The following is an 18,736-nucleotide window of genomic DNA, read 5'->3' as shown; positions in this document are numbered from 1 at the left end:
TTCACCTGCCCGCTGCGCACTCCCCTGGACAGGCTCCACGCCGTGAGTCCTAGATATCAGCACCCCATGCACAAACAGGCTACATTCCAAAAGGCTCTAACAACTTGTAGCAAACCTAAAGTGCTAGCTATTATTACTATTAACTCGTAACAGATCTTAAGTACACTCTGCTAAAACGCTATTCTAGAGATGCTGGGGGCAGCCAGGTGGCGCAGTGCATAGAGCTTCGGCCCTGGAGCCAGGAGCACCTGACTTCTAGAGAGGCTCAGCTGAGCGGCATGTTTAAGCTGGACAGCATCAGAGAAGGTGCACCCAGAGGGGGCAAGGGCTTGAGATCAGGTCAGATGAGTTCTAAGAATTGGGGAGGTTTAGACAAGACTCAGAGGTGAAATGTTAGCTGTCTTCAAGCATACAAAGATCAGAATGGTTCTGCTCAGCCCTAGAGGGTGGGACAAGGTGTCCTGGGGGGAGGCTGCCAAGAGGGAGATGTAGGCTTGATGTCAGGAAAAGCTTCCCAATTCTGGAGTGGAGCAGCCTGCCTGGAGAGGCAGGGAGAGAGCATCCCTCGCTGGATGACCACTTATCAGGGATGTCATGGAAAAGGGGGGTCTTGTTCATGGATGGGTTCAATGAGACAGCCTCTGTCTTCCAACTCTGAAATTCCATCATTTTCATCAGGGCATGGAGGAAATTCTGGGGGCAAACAAGCCTGGGTAAGCCAGACCTCCCACACTCCAGAGGCCCAGTGACCATGGACTGGCACCTGCCACATGAAATACCCAACTCTTTGGTGGGGAGGGGAAGAACATGGCAAAGCCACGTCAGACCATCACACAGTAACAGCCTCTAGGACGGACGACTTGGGAGTCCGTGCCACTCCTCAGAATGCCTAAAGCATTGGGCTCATTGAACCTTTGCAATATTTGACAGAGGAGAGTTCTAGCTTTGGAGTCAGGGTCCCTGGGTTCAAATCTCAGCTTGGCCACTTGTTCCCTGGGTGACTCCAGGCCTGTTTCCTCGTCTGTAAAAGGAAGGGTTCCTTTTAAGTCCAAATCTATGCTCCTATTGCTAACATGGGAAGGGTACTCTCGCCTCTACCTGTGCTGAGGTGCTCGTCCCATTTAATAGAGAGAGGGATGGGGAACCCTGGAGGGATGGGCTTCTGTTCCCAGGTTACCCAGGAGCTTGAGCTCTGAAAGCCAGTAGTGGTTCTAACAAAACTCCTTTCCCAGACTTCACCTCCGTCTCCCCTCTCTGCTCCTGAGTGACTCATACCCCAGCTAGCAAAGGAAACCCACTTCAACAGAAACAATCTGCTCGGCTAAGATGAAGGAAGACCACCCGCCCCCTCTGGTCATCACTCTCCTTCCTATGATGAGGTAAGATTCGGACCCTGGGCTCTTGACCCTTAGGCCTGTGGTCTTCCTGCTACTTCACACCTCCAATGAGGAAAAAAAGATCCTTCTCGCAGTCTTCTTCCCTGGGCTTCTTAGAGACCCCCAAAGCTCCTCTCAAAGTTTCCTCCAAAGCCCAGCTCAAATGTCACCTCCTCCATAAAGTCTTCCTTGATGCCCCTCCCCCCATTACTACTGCCTCCCCCTTGCATTCCTCTTGTATGGACCTACATTTATGTGTGGTGTCTCTCCCTGCCCGCCCCCCTCCATGGAATGTCAAGTCAAGGGTTCTTTAATTTTTTCTTAGCATCCTCAGTGCCTGGCACTTAATCAAGGCTGCTGATGATTGGAGGCAGAGTGGTTCAATGGCTCCGAAGTCAGAGGTCCTGGGTTCAAATCCCACTCTGTGGCTTATTGCCTGTGTGACTGTGGGCTCCAGACCTGAGGTTCGGGACCACACCCACACCAGGGTCATCCTGGATGACTGCCCCCACGGCTGGAGATCAAGGCATTGGGTTCCCTCCCAGGACCCCCAAAGCAAGGGACTCTTTATTGATGCTCACAACCATTTATTGAACGTCTCAACAACACATCCTTGAATTAGGATTTGGGAAAGTTTCACAACGAAGAAGCTAATGAAATATTCCACATAACCACCCCCAGTCCCCATAAACCTATGCAGGGCTTGGACCCACCTACTCAATTCACAGTTACTTTTCCAGTACTACGGATACTCAGTGGCAACGGTGGAGGGGGCAGTCAGTCACTGGGCTGGAAGGAGGGGCAGGGGTGGGCAGTCAGTCACTGCTGCTGAAGAGGTGGAGAGGCAGGGCTGGGAGGGAGAGTTGGGTTCCACCGAGTATTGTCACAGTCAAGAATACACACACAGTAAATGCAATAAACGACCACTGAGGCACTAGTGGGGGGTGGGGGCGGGGGTGGGGGTGGGTGGGTGGGGCTCGTTCTCTTCCACCTTCTCAATACGTACACCATTCTCTGAGACCATCCTGGAAGCGGAAGGATCTCCTGCTGCTGACTGGGCCCGTGGGGCTACGTGCTACACACGAGCACATCTGCAAAAGGTCCCAGGAGATTTTTGCTGAAGATGCATCGGATCCAGACCAGGTAGGTGGTGAAGGGCTTAATGTTCTCAGCGAAGGTGTGGTTCTGGTGGGTCAGGATGTAAGGCATGTACGCGTTCTCCCCCTGCTCCTGGATCCAGACTTCGTATTTCACTTCCTTGACCTTCACGAACTTGAGATTCCAGGGGGTCTGCCAGGACACACTCAGCCGGGCCTCGGTGGCCCCCTGGACGGAGGCTTGGCACCTGGCCCCTCTCACTTTGCTCGGGTACAAGCTGCTCGCCCACTTGTGCTTCCCAAGCCCCAGGCCGGCCTTCACCGCCCCCCGGATGGCCTGGAGGAGGGACGGGATGTCCACCTTGGTGTCCTGGTAAATGCGGAACAGCCACTCGGGGTTGCGGCAGCACAGGTGCCTGGGGACCTCGCGGCTCTGCAGGATGCGCTCTTGCTCGGTCCGGTCCAGGTGGACGATGCCCCCCTGGTCCCAGGGCCGGTCGGGGTAGGTGACCGTGTTTTCCTGCTTGGTGTTCTGCCAGGCCACATACTGGAGGTCCATGTGGGGAAGGCCGGCCAGGGTCTTGTAGGGCGTGTAATGGTCGGGGTTGACGGCGTACGGGAAGAGCTCCACCACCACGGCGCCCCGGGGCAGGAAAAGGGAGGTGATCAGCTGGGCTCCGTGCATGCTGACCAGCATGGAGGCGTTGCTGACCAGCCGCACCACGTCCGCAAAGGCGTAGTCCTCCAGCGACACCGTGACGGTCTTCATCTGGAACTCCTGGGCGAGAGCCAAGAGCAGCTCCGCCTCATTCAAGATGAGTCTGTTGAGGGTGCGGCTGAAGAGCACGATGTACTCTTCCCCAGCAGGGCCCCGCCCCTCCGACCCGCTGACATTCAGCCTCTCCGCGAAGAACCGCGTGAACTGGCGGATCTCGTTGCCCGACACCAGGATGTTGGCCTTGGGGCCCTGGGGCTGCACGAAGCCGTACTGGTACCAGGTGGTGACCTTGGAGAGCCCCACGTAGGCCTGCGGGAAGCAGAGAAGGCTGCCCAGGCTCTTCAGCTGCTCCCGCACCAGGGGCACCTTGGGGCTGAGCAGCCGGTAGAGGTCGAAGTGCAGCCCGGGGCCCCAGCCCTCCATGAAGACCAGCCTGGCCTCGCGGTCCAGGCCGGGGAACTGCCGCATGGTGTAGAAGATGGGCAGCAGGTCGTCGTGGAAGATGTGCATGAGGTTGTCGGGGTTGAAGCGGTTGGTGATCAGCGCCACCTCGGGCACGAAGAGCGGCGGGGGCAGGGCGCGCAGGGCGCTGGCGGGCAGCTCCACGAAGTTGAAGTACTGGGTGTTGTGGTCCTCCACCGAGGACAGGTCCAGGAGGGCGGGCTGGAAGCGGCGGGGGCCCAGGCTGGGCAGCATGACCGAGGCATTGCTGTGGAGGAAGAGGAACTCCTCGGCCTCCACCGAGTAGCAGAGGCCCTGGAAGCGGCAGACGCGGTCGGTGTGCGTGCGGCCGGTGCACACCATGCGCGTGCCCTCTTCCAGGAGGCTCCGCAGGGCCGCCTGGTAGTCGATGGTCTCCCGGGGGGCCTCCCGGGCCTGGCGGCTGAGGGCCAGCTCCTCCTCCAGCGTGGACGCATGCTCCCGGAGCCGGACGTGCTTCCACAACACGGCTGCGAGGATGGACACCAGCAGGGCGTTGAAGACGGCTGCGATGTTCATCCTGCCGCCGCCAGCGCCGGGGGTCTAGTAAGACGGGGGGCACAGGGTGGAGCCGGGCAGTGGCGGGGCACCGTCCATCTCCTCAGGCATGGCAAGAAGGAGCAGAGACCTGCAAGGGGAGACAGAGAGAGAAGAAAAGCAAACAGGGTTAGAAACCCAGTGCGGCCCTCAACAGGCAGGGTCATGAGGGCCCCGGCCTTCGCTGGCGACCCCGGGTAAGTCACTTCGCTTTGCTGCGGCTCAGTTTCCTCAGGGTTGGACAAAATGTCCCTGAATGTGCCTTCCAGCTCTAAGTCTGTGATGCCATGAAATCAGCAGCACCACGGAACAGCGCCAGTACCGCCAACGTTGCGCTGAATCTCAGCTACCTGGAAAATCCCCGGGGATTTATATAAATATACGTGACCTGACCCACCGGCTTCAAACACTGCACAGATGAAAGAGTGATGTGTGCAGGACCTAGGTGTCATCAACACTACTTCTGCCTTCTCCACCAGTCCGTTAACGAACACCTCGGCTGAAAGGGGTCTTACTTCCCAACCAGCAACGCTGGGCAGTTTTTACCCCGTGGTCCAGACAGCACCGTGGCCGGCTGACTCTCACTCCATAAAACAGACACCACTCCCCAGGAGTCTGTTCACAAGAGAGGATGCATTTAATGAGGACGTGCTGAGAACCGGACTTTTAAGGAAGTTTGTAGCTCACAACGAACATGTAAATCTACCTCAACCGACCTCAATAAATTGAAAGGAGAATTTTAACAACTCCCAGAGAAACACACTCACAACTGCTCGATTCCTGAAAAGAAGATGGAATTGGGTTGTAAGCCAGTACCCTCTTCCAGGGCCCTATATGGCGCACTCTGGAATGAAAGGGAGGGAGAGGGGGAGAGAGGAAGAGAAGAAGACAGAGACAAAGAGACAGAGAGGAAAAAGAGAGAGGGAGGCAGAGAGCAGCAGAGAAAGAGAAGAGAGAGACAGAAAAAGAAAGAGACAGAAAAAAAGGGAGAGAGAGAGAAGCAGAAAGAAGAGACAGATTGACAGACAGAGAGAAGAGAGGACAGAAGAGAAGAGAGAGAGGGACGGAGAGAACAACAGAGAAGAAGACAGACAGAAAGAGAAAGGCAGAGACAGAGAGGAAAAAGAGAGAGGGAGGGAGAGAGACAGACAGACAGACAGACAGAGCAGGGTGAGCATGGTGGGAGGGATGGTGTGGGGATGCTGTGTCCCGGCTGATGTTCAGTCCAATAGAAAAGGTCTTACACACATCTTTCACATACACTTACACGCACACACAATAATATGTATGATATATATAATAATATATATGAAATTCTACACATTTACTACTTTCGGCCTATCCAGACAATTGTCCTTCTTGCTACAGCTCCCAAGCTCCCTGAGCTCTGTTGGAGGGATAGGCACTTTCTTCATTTCCAGCTCTAGGCCAGATTTGGAGGGGCTGCTCCCTTGTAAGCAGAATTCAGTTTTGAGTGGAGAAAGGCCAAGCCAATCCCATCTCCCACCATACTACCACTGGCAACATATTATTCTGGAGGGAGCTGTTGGGGGAAATAAGGCAGGGCTGCGGGCATTGTGAGCGGTTCCCTGCACAGAACAAGGAGTCAATCAGTGATAATCAGGGTTCCAGACAAACTCAGAAGTTTCGATCTGTTGGCTGTGCCCCTGTTTTTCAGCATATGAAAGAAAAGAAAGGACGAAAGTAAGGGCCCACCACACTCAAGAAAACATTTGTTCTGGAAGCGGTGTCTCACCACCAATTCTAGTGGCCGGCTTTTCACTAGATTAACTTGTCTGTAAGCAAGATGCGACTTGACATTTGAAAACCTCACCAGTCGCTCTTTCTGGGAAACTGTCCCCATCTGTGTCTTTCTTCTAGCCGCCTGTCCCTGATTCCTGGGAAATCAGCTGCGGTTGTGTGAGCCTCTCCCTTAGACAGCTTTCCTCTCCCATCCCCAAACACTGATCTCCTTCCCACTGTTCTTAAAAAGTACATTTTGATGAGCATACTTCAATATAACTGATTTTCTTGGTAATCTTGTGTTTTATTTTGTGCATCTGAAGACATGATTATGAGAAAGAGTCCAAGGGCTTCACGCAGACTGCCAAAGGGCCATGACACAAAACGGCTCAGAACCTCTGGTCTACAGGATGCAGGGTCAGATTTTTTGTCCCCTTTTAAAGAAGAGGTCGCCATAGAGCCATCTGTGTGGGCAGCTGAAGCATCGCCTTGTCCCTGGAGCCTCAGAGCAGAATCCAGGAGCAGCAGGGCCGAAAGGACCCTTGGAGATCAGCTAAGCCCCAACGCTGGGCTTTACATATGTCAGTGTTAAAAGCAGCCTACATTCCCTGGGCATTCCCCAACGGCGGATGGTGCTGGGTATCCTGGCATCCACTCAGATATTTGGAAGGCACATATGTCCAGCCTGCTTCTGAATCCTATGCAAGTAGTAACAGGGTGAAGAGATGGAAGGAGTTCTGGGTTTGGAGTTAGAGAACCTGGTTTCAAACACTGTCTCTGCCACTTACAACCTAGGGTCCCCCCCAGCCTCAGTTTCCTCATCTGTGTAATTGTGGGGCTGGATGAGAGGACCTAAGAGGTCCCTCCAGCTCTAAACCTGTGCTCCTGTGGTCTTCATCTTCCAGATGAGGGGGCTGAGGCTCCATGAAGTAACATGCTGTGACTTTCCCAATGCCACCCACCTGGTAAGCGGCAGAGCTGGGACGGAGACCGCTTATTTGGCCTCCGTCTTCCCTCTGAACAGTGTGGCTGTCTGTACCCAGCAGGGGCTGGATAAATGTCACGGGGCTTGGGGGCATTTTGGTCAGAAGCTGCTACAGCGCTGAACCCCAGCATGGGTGCCGTGGGTCGGGGGATTTCCCCACAAAGAAACACTTTCCCAATGGTTCTGAGGGGCCAAACCCAGGGCGCTGGAGCCAGCCCAGGAAAGAGCCTGTGACCAAGGACTGAGAGAGGCATCTACAAGCCCCATCCGCAGAGAGAACGTTGATCGGCCGCACGTATGCTGGGCTCCTAAAGTGGAGCTTCCGAGGTTCGCCCCACTGCTGCCTCCTGGCCTCCCCTCATCTTGGAAGCACCGCACAGAATGGGACAGACGCCCTGGAAAGGTCTGGTCCTCCACAAGCAACCAACCTGGATTTCAGCGTCACGCGGCTAGAAAGGCCCACAGGATGACAGGTCTGGAGCTGGGGGGGAGTCTTCCCTTCCCCTGCTAACTCCGGGGCCTCCCTCTGTTGCTATGTCCTGCGTGTCCCACATACAACTTGCTTTGTATGCGTCTGTTTGCGTGTTGCCTTCCCCTTGAGAACACAGGCTCTCTGAGGGCCCAGACTGTCTCTGGCCTCCCTTTGTATCCCCAGCACGTGGCACAGTGTCTGGTACACAGGAGGTGTTTAATAAATGTTTACTGACTGTTAGTATAATTATTTATCATTGAACATTAATTACTGATTATTAATATATTACTACTGATTGACCTTAAATGTTACTGAGTCCAATTTCACAAATGAACTGAGACTTGAGGAAGTAACTTTCACAGGCCGAGACTTGGATCCAGATACTAGAGAGCATGTCATCCGATGCATCATTTTACAGGGAGGAAACTGAGGCCCAGAGCCCAGAAGGAGCTCACCTAAGGTCACGGGGTGAGCTGACTACAGGCTGAACCCAAGGCATGTGGTCTTTGGAATCCCAAGGTCTAGCTCGCATGGGACAGGACACATTTGGCCCAAGGACGCCCCAACTCGGACAGATGAAGCGCTGCTCCCTGAGAGTCCCTTGGGTAAGACTGTGCAGCGTTGAGGTAAGGAATGCCTCTGGCGTGCAGAGCCGCCACATGAGGCCCCTCCCCCAAAAGCCCCCTTCTACAGCATAGAGAACTCTAGCTCTGCTCCCTGAAGCTCTGGCCCAGCCTATTTTCCTGGCTGATCACCCAGCCCTCTCCACCAACCCAACTGGCCAACCTGCTCATCCCCATACAAGACCTCTGACATCTGGAACGCATTCTCTCCTGACCTCCATCTCTTAGAATCCCTAGTCTCTTTCAAGGTCTGCTCAAATGCCCTTCTCAGGGGAGGCTTATTCTGATTCCCCTCTCCTCAGCCCCCTCCCCCAACCCCACATTATTTTTATTTTAATCTGTGGACAAGTGGCTTTTCCCAAGTAAAATGTAAGCTCCGGGAGGGCAGGGACCGTCCATTTGGGATTTGGTATCCCAATGCCTGGCTCATAAGAGGGGGTTAGAGCCAAGTATAGGCCCGTAATCTCTGCCCCGGGAGGAGGCGGGGCAGACGGATCTGAGCTCAGGAGTTCTAAACTGCAGCAGAGGTAAGCTCCTGAGGTGACCCCATGGCAGCCAGCATCAACATGGCAAGCGTCCGGGATCCTAAGTGGGGAGGGGCAGCACATCAAAGCTCCCATGACCATCGGGAGTCAGATCAGGCCTGGGAGTCAGATCAGGCCTAGGAGCAGCTGCTGGTTCTCCAGCCTGGTGAGATACAGAGGACAGACCCGCACAAAAGGCAGTGAATGAATGAATGAATGAATGAATGAATGACACCCACTGTCACACTAAGCTAGAACAGGCCAGAGCTTGCAGGGGTGTGAGCATCTGACAATCTCTCGAGTAGGGAAAGCCAGAATCTGGGGAAATCTATGAACCTCAACACTAGAGAAGGAAAGCTGGAGAGGGGGTGCGTCATTACAAGGCTTAGCTCTGCTGGTGCTAGGGAAGAGGATGGAGTGGGAGGAGGGAAAATCAGTCCCTGGCCAAAGCCTCTGCTTCATTTTAAAAGTTGGGAGGGATGGGGAGAAGGGAAGAGGCCGTGGGTCTGGAGTCGCTCCTGAAACACCCCTGGGTGGGTCTCTGCCATGAACAACAGCCGCCATTAACAGGTGATATTGGTGGTTAGCCTCCGGCAGCATCTTCCTCTAGGCTGACACGGATCTCATTTCTGGCAAGTTTTCATTCCCTGAACTCAGCATTCAATGCTCCACCTTGGTGCGTTTGTGCAAGCTGGGCCTCACCTCTGCCTGTTCGGGACTCAGCTCGGATGTCTCCTCCTGAGTCTGTTCCTCTTTCCTCATCTCGACTTGCATTTACTTGTCGATGTATATGTGGCACAGAGGAAAGGACTTCCTGCCTCTGCTACTTATTGTCTACGTGACCTTGGGTAACTCACTTAACTTCTCTGAGCCTCGGCTTCCTCGTCTGCAAAGCGAGGGCGCTGCAGTTCTAAAGCCATGATCCTATATCATATCTACCAATAGGATGTTAGCTCCTGGAGATTAGGGAACAATTTTAATCTTGTCCGCGTACCCCCAGCACCTAGAAACAGAAAACAGAAGAATGGGCGCCAAATTACCCCAACAGACTCCTGCCATGTGAAGATGGTGCAAAGAATAAGAGATACCTCATTAAGTTTGACTTTGAGATGGGGAGTGGTCCCGACTTCACTGGTCTAGGGAACACCCAGATAATCTGCACTCCCCAAGCACTCCCCAGCTGAGGGTGCTGGACAGTATCTTAGGATCAAGCTGGATGATGGGAAGCAATCAGCAAGCTACAATGGAGTGCCCTTTGGGCTAGAAGTGAACCGGGGTGTGAGTTAGAATCCTGTTTCCAGCACTTCCTATCCATGTAACTGTTCCAGGCAAGCTGCTACGTTTAGAAAGCTGCATGAGACAGACATATCTGCCTCTTTCTTGCTTCCCGTTTTCCTTTTTAATCATGGTAGATCTCATGCTTACTCAGTTACAACATGGGGCACTGCTGGAGAGGGAGCTTTGGGGCTAGCCCCAAGCTGTGTGGCCTCTGACGCGTTCTTTCCATCTCTGTGCTCCCCGTACAAGCAGGGGGAGCCTTGTGCATCACAAGCACCCATGACATGCAAAGATCAGGCTACTGCTGACTGAAGATTTCACTCCACTCCCTTCTCTTCAGCTCCCCTAAGACACCCTTCAAACTTGGCCAGAGTCCCCCTTCCTCAGAGGCAGGGACGAGGTGCTCAGAGAGGAACAGAGGCGACGTGGAGAAAGGAAAATAATTTTGTGATGATCCACAATGCAAGGAAACCACGCAATGTGAATAGCAACAGCTGAGATCTGAATCACCATTTAACGTGGACACCTGAACACCTGAAACGGGGATTTCTGTAAGGGACGAAGGCCCCTGTGTTAACCAAACAACAGACATGCATTAAAGACCTGCTCTGGGCTAGTACCGTCTCTCTACCAGGGGCAACACTAGGCATTTTTAAAAGTCTAAATACTAGGGCCACATCTCTTAATACCATATACTATACCTTGGCCAAGGCAGTAAACATTTATTAAGCACCTACTGTGTGCCAAGCTATGTGCTAAGCTCTGGGGAGACAAAGAAAACAAAAACAGCCCCTGCCCTCCGGGAGCTTACGTTCTGCCGATGAGCCAGTAGGGCAAGAGCCTTGGATGTGAAGTCTGGAGAGCAAGGCTGGAATCGCACTCATGACATTTACTAGCTCTGAGCATGGCTCCTCGCATCTTAGCATTAGGTGTCTTCATCTGTAGAATGAGGACGGTGAATGCCTGGCAGTCCTCCGCTCACTGGCACGTGGTTAGAAACGGGCTCTGTGAGCCTCAAAGCTCTCGGGAACGGTCAGTCCATAAACATTTCTTAAGTGCATCATTATTATTATTGTCATTACTAATTCATGGAGTAAGCACAAAAGCGGGTTTGCTTTTATCCTCGAGGAAAATGTAATTGGCGAGATTCATCGATCCACACCAACGACATTAATTAGAGGGGGCCAGTTCTGGAATTTAAATCGGTAACAATCAACACAAACTCCCCCTGATACAAAGCGCTTTGCGTTCTTGTAAGGAAAATGATCCTTATGTTACAGATGAGGAAACCTGAGCTCTGAGAGGGAAACCCCCAGCCCATGATCACACAGCCAGGATTTCCATTCTGATTTTCTGGTGACAAACCCCCTCCCCCTCCAGGAAAGGGCCAGCTCACCACAGATGAGAGAACGCCATTCTGCACACGGGGCAAAGCGGGGAGCATAGGATTAGGGACCTTAGGAATCATCCAGCCCCACCTCCTAACTTTACAGATGAAGAAATGAGGCCCAGAGCAGTCCCCGACTTTCCCAAGGTGACCTACTGAGTAGTGTCAGAGTCAAGATTTGAACCCACGTCTCTCCTGGCTCTGAGCTTGGCACCTCGATGTCTCTTCACCTTCTCTCAGCTCCCTCCCCCTTTAGTTTTCAGGATTCCTGGGCTCCCAAGCTGCAGTATCATGTGGTACATCCATTCCAGCTGGAGTCTGACACTCAGCCCACAGACCCCAGACCTATACCCAAGGGGCAGCTGCCTACAGCAGAATCTCAGGAGCTAAAAGAAGGGAGATGGATTCAGCACAGGGCAGTGTGGAAAGAACACAAGATCTGGAGTCAGGATTTGAGTTCAAATCCAGCTCTGCTACTTCTGGGACCCTGGGCGACCTCTCTGGGCCTCAGTTAGCAACCTCAGGGTTGGCCTGCATGATCCATTAGGTCTTTCTAACTCTAAAATGACAATCCTAGGAACCACAGGTTGGAAGTTACGGCTGGGGGCGGGGGAGGGAGAAGAAGAGGGCTCCAGATTTGACAAAGAGCATCTATTTTAGGACTTTAAAAGTCTGGCTGAGAAAGATCACAGTGGGTACAACTGAGAGCAGATGGGTGGAGTCTTCCTGGTGTACTGCTGAGATCAGAGAGAAGCAGAATAAGCTTGATAATGTTTTACTAAAGGCTCAGGTTACTCTCCATCTCCGTCTCCATCTCTGTCTCTCTCTCTCTCCTCTCTCTCTCTGTCTCTCCCTCCCTCCTTCTCTCTCTCTCTCTCCTCCTTTCTGCAGGAACCAGCAATCGAAGGAGACATGACAATAGCATCCAAACACCTCCCTGTATTCAGGCAAATGATTCTGGAGACATCCTCAAATTTTATCTATTCTTTACCTCTTGTACTGATCTCTACCCCAACCTTTCCTCTGCTTCCCAGTATCCTTGTTATCCAAGAAAGGGTCGGCTGGGGAAATCCTGCTGGTGGCCATGTCCGGGAAGGAGTCTCTGTTCCCAGCCCCTGGTTCGGGCTGATGCTATGTGTTGGAAATACTAGACAAGAGCAGAAATGCATTGGCTATCCATGGAACCAATGAGAAGGGGTGGGTCATCTTTTTTGGGTAGCAACAAGCTGGGCTGTGCACAGAGTAAAACTGAATGATGTAGGAGCTGAAAAGCTGCCCAGTTCATTTTGTGCGTGCACGCACGCGCGCGCGCGCACACACACACACACACACACACACAGGCTCCTCCATTCCCACCAGCATCCCTAATACCGGGAGTATCATCTTTCCTTTATGAAAGAGTTTCCTGGGTTCCACTTTATTCACACTACAAACGTCTCTACGGGGCAAGTGGCTCACGCTTCTTAAAAGCCTTGTGGTGAAAGACCAGGAATGCTAAAGGGAAAAAAAAAACCAAACTGGGAGCCAAATAAGCCCCATGGCAAGCTGGCCCGCCCCACCTCATCAAGCTAGAAAGGAAGAATATCTTTCAGACAGTTCTACCTGCCCCCCCCCCCCCATCTCCCTCCTTCCGTATTTACAAGTGCAGAGGGAAAGGGGAATCCTCGGTCCAGGTGTTCATCCAGCCCCACCCACTGAGACGGGAGGCCAGGCTAAGACACCCTTCAGCAGAGCCGCGAGCTGGACAGCGCCAATCAGCCCTGCCCCAGGGAAAGGCGAAAAGGCTGCTGCCTTCAAGTCCTCTCCTTAAGCGAGGAGGGCTTGGAGCACATGCCCCGTTCCCCGCCCTCCGGGGGGCCCCGAGGCGGCTCACCTCCTCCACGGCAGCCGTCCCTCCAGGCTCCTCGCCTTTGCCTCAGCTGCCTGAGTCAGCCCCCGCTGCACCACCTGCAGCCCCAGCTACCTTTTGCAGCCCCCTCCCCTCCAGCTCTGAGCATGCTCCGGCTGGCCGCTGTCCTATCGCTCCAGCGGGCTCACCTCAATTTGTGAGCCTCCCAGAGGTCAGCGAAGCACTCAGGATGATTTGCTGCAGTATTCCTGCAAATGCCCAGCGGGGCAGCCACACAGAACCCGGAGACAATCGGAGACAACTGGGAAGGAACGAAGAGTAAACAGACGGATGGACAGAGAAAGGGAAGGACAGACGCAGAGACAGACGGGGAGGCTCGCAGGGTGGGGGCTTCCCTTTTTGGACGGGGGAGAAAGGGCAGAATCTGGGAGAACGGAAGACCAATGCAAGGAGCTGCTTCTCCCGACACTGGCTCTTGGTGCTAAAAACAGCCACACAAAAGGCAGGGGTGGGGGGAGGGGAGAGAATAGAAGGGAGGGGGCGAGAGGGGGGAAAAGGGGGACAGAGAAGGGGGACGGAGAGAGGGAGGGAGGGAGAAAGGAAGGAGGAGATGGCGAGCTCAATCACCAAAAGGAGAAACAAGATTGTAAATGGCTTCTGGCAAGTCTCTGGGCTCAGTGGAAAGAGCTTTCATGGCAGGAGGAGAGCAGGGGGAATTGCTGGAAAGGGAGCTCCGCTAGCTTTCCCACCCTGAAGGCGCATCTTAAATCCGAGGCTTGGCTTTCAAGAGAAGTTTCAGAAGAGACTTCTCCTTCCCTGGGGCTGTTGTGTTTACTGGGCTGGATTTTAATCTTGGGAGAAGCAGGGGACTCTTGTTCCTCACTGTTTAGCACTGATACTGTGAAATAATGTTGCCCTAAGGAGGATTCAAAATGCCAATCATTTAAGCATCTCCCTCTTGGTCCAGGGTCCCACTTCTTTGGGGGGAGAGGAGGAGGGATTCCAGAAGGATGATCATAGTTGCCATTTTCAAAGCACCTTAAAGAGCTTTACATACAGGAGCCCCCATGAACCTCAGAACAACCTTGAGGGTGTTACTACAGGTGTCATCTGGGAAATGAAGGGGTTGGATAAAATGACTTCCAAGGCCCCTTTCAAGTCAATATTTGTGACTCTATAACCCCCCGTTTTTTGGACAGGATGTGCGATTTTATTGGTATGGATTGGGGGGGGGATTTCTAGTGAGGCAACTCTCTCCACCAAACCACGTACTCCACAACTGATAAGTGCCCAGAGGGCACTGATGGGTTAGAGGCTTGCCTAGTGACACCCAGCGAGGAGGTCAGCAGAAGGACCTGAACTCAGTTCTTCTTGACTGAAGCTAACTAGCTCTCTACCCACCATGATACGCTGCCTCTCCACTTGGCTTGGATTTGGGGGGAAGGGGATGGCAAAGACTGAGTAGCCACCTCTCAGAGGGGGCAGGAGATGTGCCTACAGACCCACAGTTCATCAAGTGTAGGGAGCGGGATTCAAAGCCATTTCCTCCATGATTCGAGACATTTCCCACTGGGCCATGATTCTGGACACACTTGAGAAAGGAATAACATAACTGAGGTCCCAAGCTCTGCTCCAAGGGTCTCCTGGCTTCTCACATTAGCCTCCAGGGCAAAGAAAATGAAGAGAAGCCCAGGAGAAATCAAGGCAATGCGGTGTCATGAGAAACACATTGCACTGGGACTCAGGAGACCAGGAATGGATTCCTAGTTCTGCAACTATGTGAAACCCACATGAAATTAAGTTTCTAAGATTCTCAGCCATGCTGACAATGGTGTCCACCATTTCTCCTCTTTGTGAGTGAGAGTCCTGACAGAAAGTTACATTCACCTGCTCTTGCTATAGAGCCCATTGCAAATGACCAGCAAAGGGGAGCCACAGGAAAGTGTCCAGCCATCTGCTGGGCATTAAGTGACTATGCCGTAGGAGGCAGGCAGGTGGTGCAAATTCATCTCCTGGTAACCCAGCTGCGCCAGGCCCAGACTCTAGCAGGGCAGAGCAGGGTCACCTCCATGCCACAAAGAGAATGGCTTTAGCTGGGGAAATATTATTTACTCCTAAAAACAGCTACTAGCCAGTGATGAGAAAGTTCCCCAAACAGCTCCACAAAGGCAAAGGAATCCATCATCTCACAGATCTGAGCTCATCACTGCCCTCCTCAAAAATGACCTCCAGTGACCTCTCCATTGGCTCCAGGATAAATACAAACCCTCAGCCTACTACTTTCACACTATAGCTCACACTTACCTTGTACCTTTTTTCATATCACTACCCTTCACATGGTCTCCATTTCAGTCACACTGGTCTCCTTCCCTGCCTAGGGTGTTCCATCTCCAAATCCTACCTACTCCTTCCCTCTCAAGATCACTTTGTAAATACCAATGAGGCAAAGTGCAGTGAGAGTCGGTTTGGAGTCGGGGGGACCCAAGTTCAAAGCTTTCCTCTGACACAGACAGAATGGGGAGCTGAAGCCTGGCACAGAAGAAGCACCCCCAGCCTGGGCTTCAGTTTCCTCTCTTACAAAGTGAGGGGGTTGGTCTAGATGGCCCTTCTAGCCCTAGATTTTATGACGCCATGACTGCAAACAGTAAAGGGTTAAACATCAACAACCCAGTGAACAAAACCTCCCGAGCCACACCAGCCAAGATCCAGGCCACAGGGGGTGGGGCCTTCCAAAGAGATCAGCTCCTAATCTCAGCACCTTTGTCTCCACCTCGTGGCCCCCACACACACTGAGGAGAGCAGAGTCCTTTTAGGACATGGGAAACTAGAGAGGTTAGCAGTGAGGAACTTAAGACAATGTGTTAAAGGTTTTGTTTTTTCTTCTTCAAAAAAATTTCACAAAACCCAAATATCTCAAATTGGTTCCTCTGCTACCACCAACCACAGGGCCTGAAGCACACCCCACGCTTGAATACCTCAGAGATGATGCCAAAGAAAAGCATCAGATGACCTTTTATAAAAGCCGTATTAACAACGGGTCCAACAGGCTTTACAAATACTGGTCCTGTAGGAGTCAGGACCTGAGACGCCAGGCCAGGCCCTCAGGTAGAGGAGGATACTGGGATGTGATCTCAGCCCCAGCTTCCCAAAGGAGCAGTGAGTGCTAAGGGTCCTTCAGACCAAGGAAAGCTTCTGAAAAAGGTTTCAGGAATCAAAAGGAAACCTAAGTTGAGGGGGGCACCCTATTTCTTAAGTCAAGCAAGGAACAAGTATTTATTAGGGGCTTGCTGTAGCCAGGGCAGTGAAAGCGCTACAGAGTTTAGAGATGGCACGGTCCTTGCCCTCAGGAGCTTACAGTTTAATAGACAGCTAGAGGAATATGAATTATGCAGGCTGTCCCAAGAAACAGGAGACTTGTTCAAGATCCCAAAGTTGGAAAGCAGAAGAGCCATGATTTGAACCCGGGTCTTCATATTCCAAATCCAGCACTCCTTCCACTCTAACACTCGGCCTCCTTTTGGGGTAGGGAGGACAGTAAAGTGTATTTAAAACTCAGTGAATGTCTGGGTCCCAAGAGCCATTCATTAATGTACAAGGACACTCTTAAGGCCTAATGGAGTGGATCTGTCCATGGCCCGGGGCAGGACACCATTTTTATTAATGACTGGAATGAAGGTGTAGGTGGGACACCTGTCAATTTTTCAGATGATGTAGAGTCTGGAGTGATAAATAAGAAACTAGACAGCTGGACTAAAAAAAATCTCAACAGTTCTGAACTGAATAATATATTCTGCACATGCTTATACATGCACGCAGACTCCCTAGTTAGCATGTAAACTCCTTGAGAGCAGGGACTGTTTCAATGTTGTTTTTATGTCTCCTGTCCCTACCACGCATGTAGGAAGCCCTCATAAATAATTGTTAAAATAAGAGAGACTGGAGGATATCTCCCCTGCCTTCTTTGCAGAGATGGGTGGGGAGGGGCCATAGGTATGGAACACTGCACATGTCAGATTTGGGTTTTCATCCAGCCAGGTTTTTATATATATCTATATATATATCTATATCTATACCTATATATCTATATCTATATACATAGATAGATATAGATATAGATATATATAAAATGGATGGTTGTCTGGGAGAGTGGAAGAGGAGGGATGTAGGAAGAAATTTAGAGGATATCAATAAAAATCAACAAAAGATAGCAATAAAATCTATTAAAATTAAATGCTTGTTTGACTAAGAGACAAATGTCAAATCCTATGCCTGCTCTTCCACTTTTCCTTGTGTGACCTTGGCCAAGTCACCTTTTCTCTGCTTCCTCCTCTGCACGACAAGGGGGCTGGACCTGACAATTTCTAAGGTTCCCTTCAGCTCTAAATCCTAGAGACCAGAGGTTCTGAACTGTTCTGATGTCCTGGATGCTTTAGCATCTGCTAAAGCCTATGGGTCCCCTTCTCAGAAGAATGTTTTTAAACACCTGAAGGAAAAGCTAAAGTTCAGTTAGAGGTTAGTATAAAGTAAGGTGGTTTTTTTTTTTCATATCCACGTTCCCAGATCTAGGCTATGCTCCCTGCTATAGATAGAAACTGCCGAGGAGAACAGCCTAGGAAATGTCTGACCGCCCTCTTGAGAGGGTATCTGTTTCCCTCCCCACCTGCCTACAACCATGGCGAGAGGAACAGATAGTGTGGCCGACATTGCTGTGAGCCACTGCCCTAGCGGGAAGCGTCCTGATAGGAGAGAAATGGGCTTAACTCATCTGATCTGGTCTGGGCCCATTAGGGGTCCTGAGCAAAGGCTTACCATTAGACCATCATGGACCACAGGGTCACAGATTTAGAGCTGGGAGGGGTCTCTGAGACCACTGAGTTCAACTCCTTTTATTTTATACGAGATTTGTTCAGGGTCACATAATACATACAGAATGGATACAAGGTCCTTTGGACCTCAGAGGGGCACTAGCAGCTGGCAGGGGTCTGGGGGGAGAGGGGGAGTTGGGTTAGGAAAGGCTCCATGGGAGTGACTAGAATGACTTTGCTAATTTTCAGATAACTCACTCCAGGAAAGTGGGGGATCCATTTTTTCACAGATGCTCCTTATTCCTAGTGATCACCTTTAGGCATATTCTACTTACAATCAGGCTTCTTTCTCCTCAGAGCCTCTTCCTGACTTTCTGGATTTCAAAATCATGCTGCCCTATCCCCATCCCAGGCACCTGCATCACTCCACCCCCTGGTTTTGAGATCCTCTTTACACATTTTCTTTCCTCATTAGAATGTAAGCTTCTTGAGGGCAAGAACCATCTATCTTTTTGTTAGTATTTGTAGCCCCAGGATTTAACACAGTGACTGGTTCAAGCAAGAGACTATTAAATATTTCCCTTTCCTTCCTTCCTTCCTTTCATCCTTCTTTCCTTCTGTCCTCCCCCTCTCCCTTCTTTACTTCCTTTCTTCCTTCCTCTTCCCTCCCTCCCATCCATCCACCCATCCTTCCTTTCTTCCTTCCTCTTCCCTCCCCCCTCCTTTTTTCCCTCTCTTCTTCCCTCCTTCCTTCCTCCCATCCATCCTTTATTCCTTCCTTCTTCCTCCCTTCCCCTTCTTTCCTTCCTCTCTTCCTCTCCATTCCTTCCTTCCATCCATCCATCCATCCTTCCATCCATCC

General features: G+C 51.7%; 1 protein-coding gene across 1 annotated transcript in view; it reads right to left on the bottom strand.

The window, feature by feature from the left end:
• Positions 1–1,948: 1,948 nt before the first annotated feature.
• Positions 1,949–18,736, bottom strand: part of LOC114050550 (protein O-linked-mannose beta-1,4-N-acetylglucosaminyltransferase 2-like) — a 36,668-nt gene continuing 19,880 nt past the window's right edge. Inside the window, exon 2 of the mRNA XM_027872329.1 lies at positions 1,949–4,299. Within this exon, the coding sequence (XP_027728130.1) occupies positions 2,445–4,190 (1,746 nt within the window). The 5' untranslated portion in view covers positions 4,191–4,299 and the 3' untranslated portion in view covers positions 1,949–2,444. The remainder of the gene's footprint in view (positions 4,300–18,736) is intronic.

The sequence above is a fragment of the Vombatus ursinus genome, unplaced genomic scaffold (assembly GCF_900497805.2).
Source record: "Vombatus ursinus unplaced genomic scaffold, bare-nosed wombat genome assembly UNPS02014799.1, whole genome shotgun sequence".
In the NCBI taxonomy this organism is placed as follows: Eukaryota; Metazoa; Chordata; class Mammalia; order Diprotodontia; family Vombatidae; genus Vombatus; species Vombatus ursinus.
The sequence above is the reverse complement of the archived record's forward strand: the minus strand, read 5'-3'. Positions and strand labels throughout refer to the sequence as shown.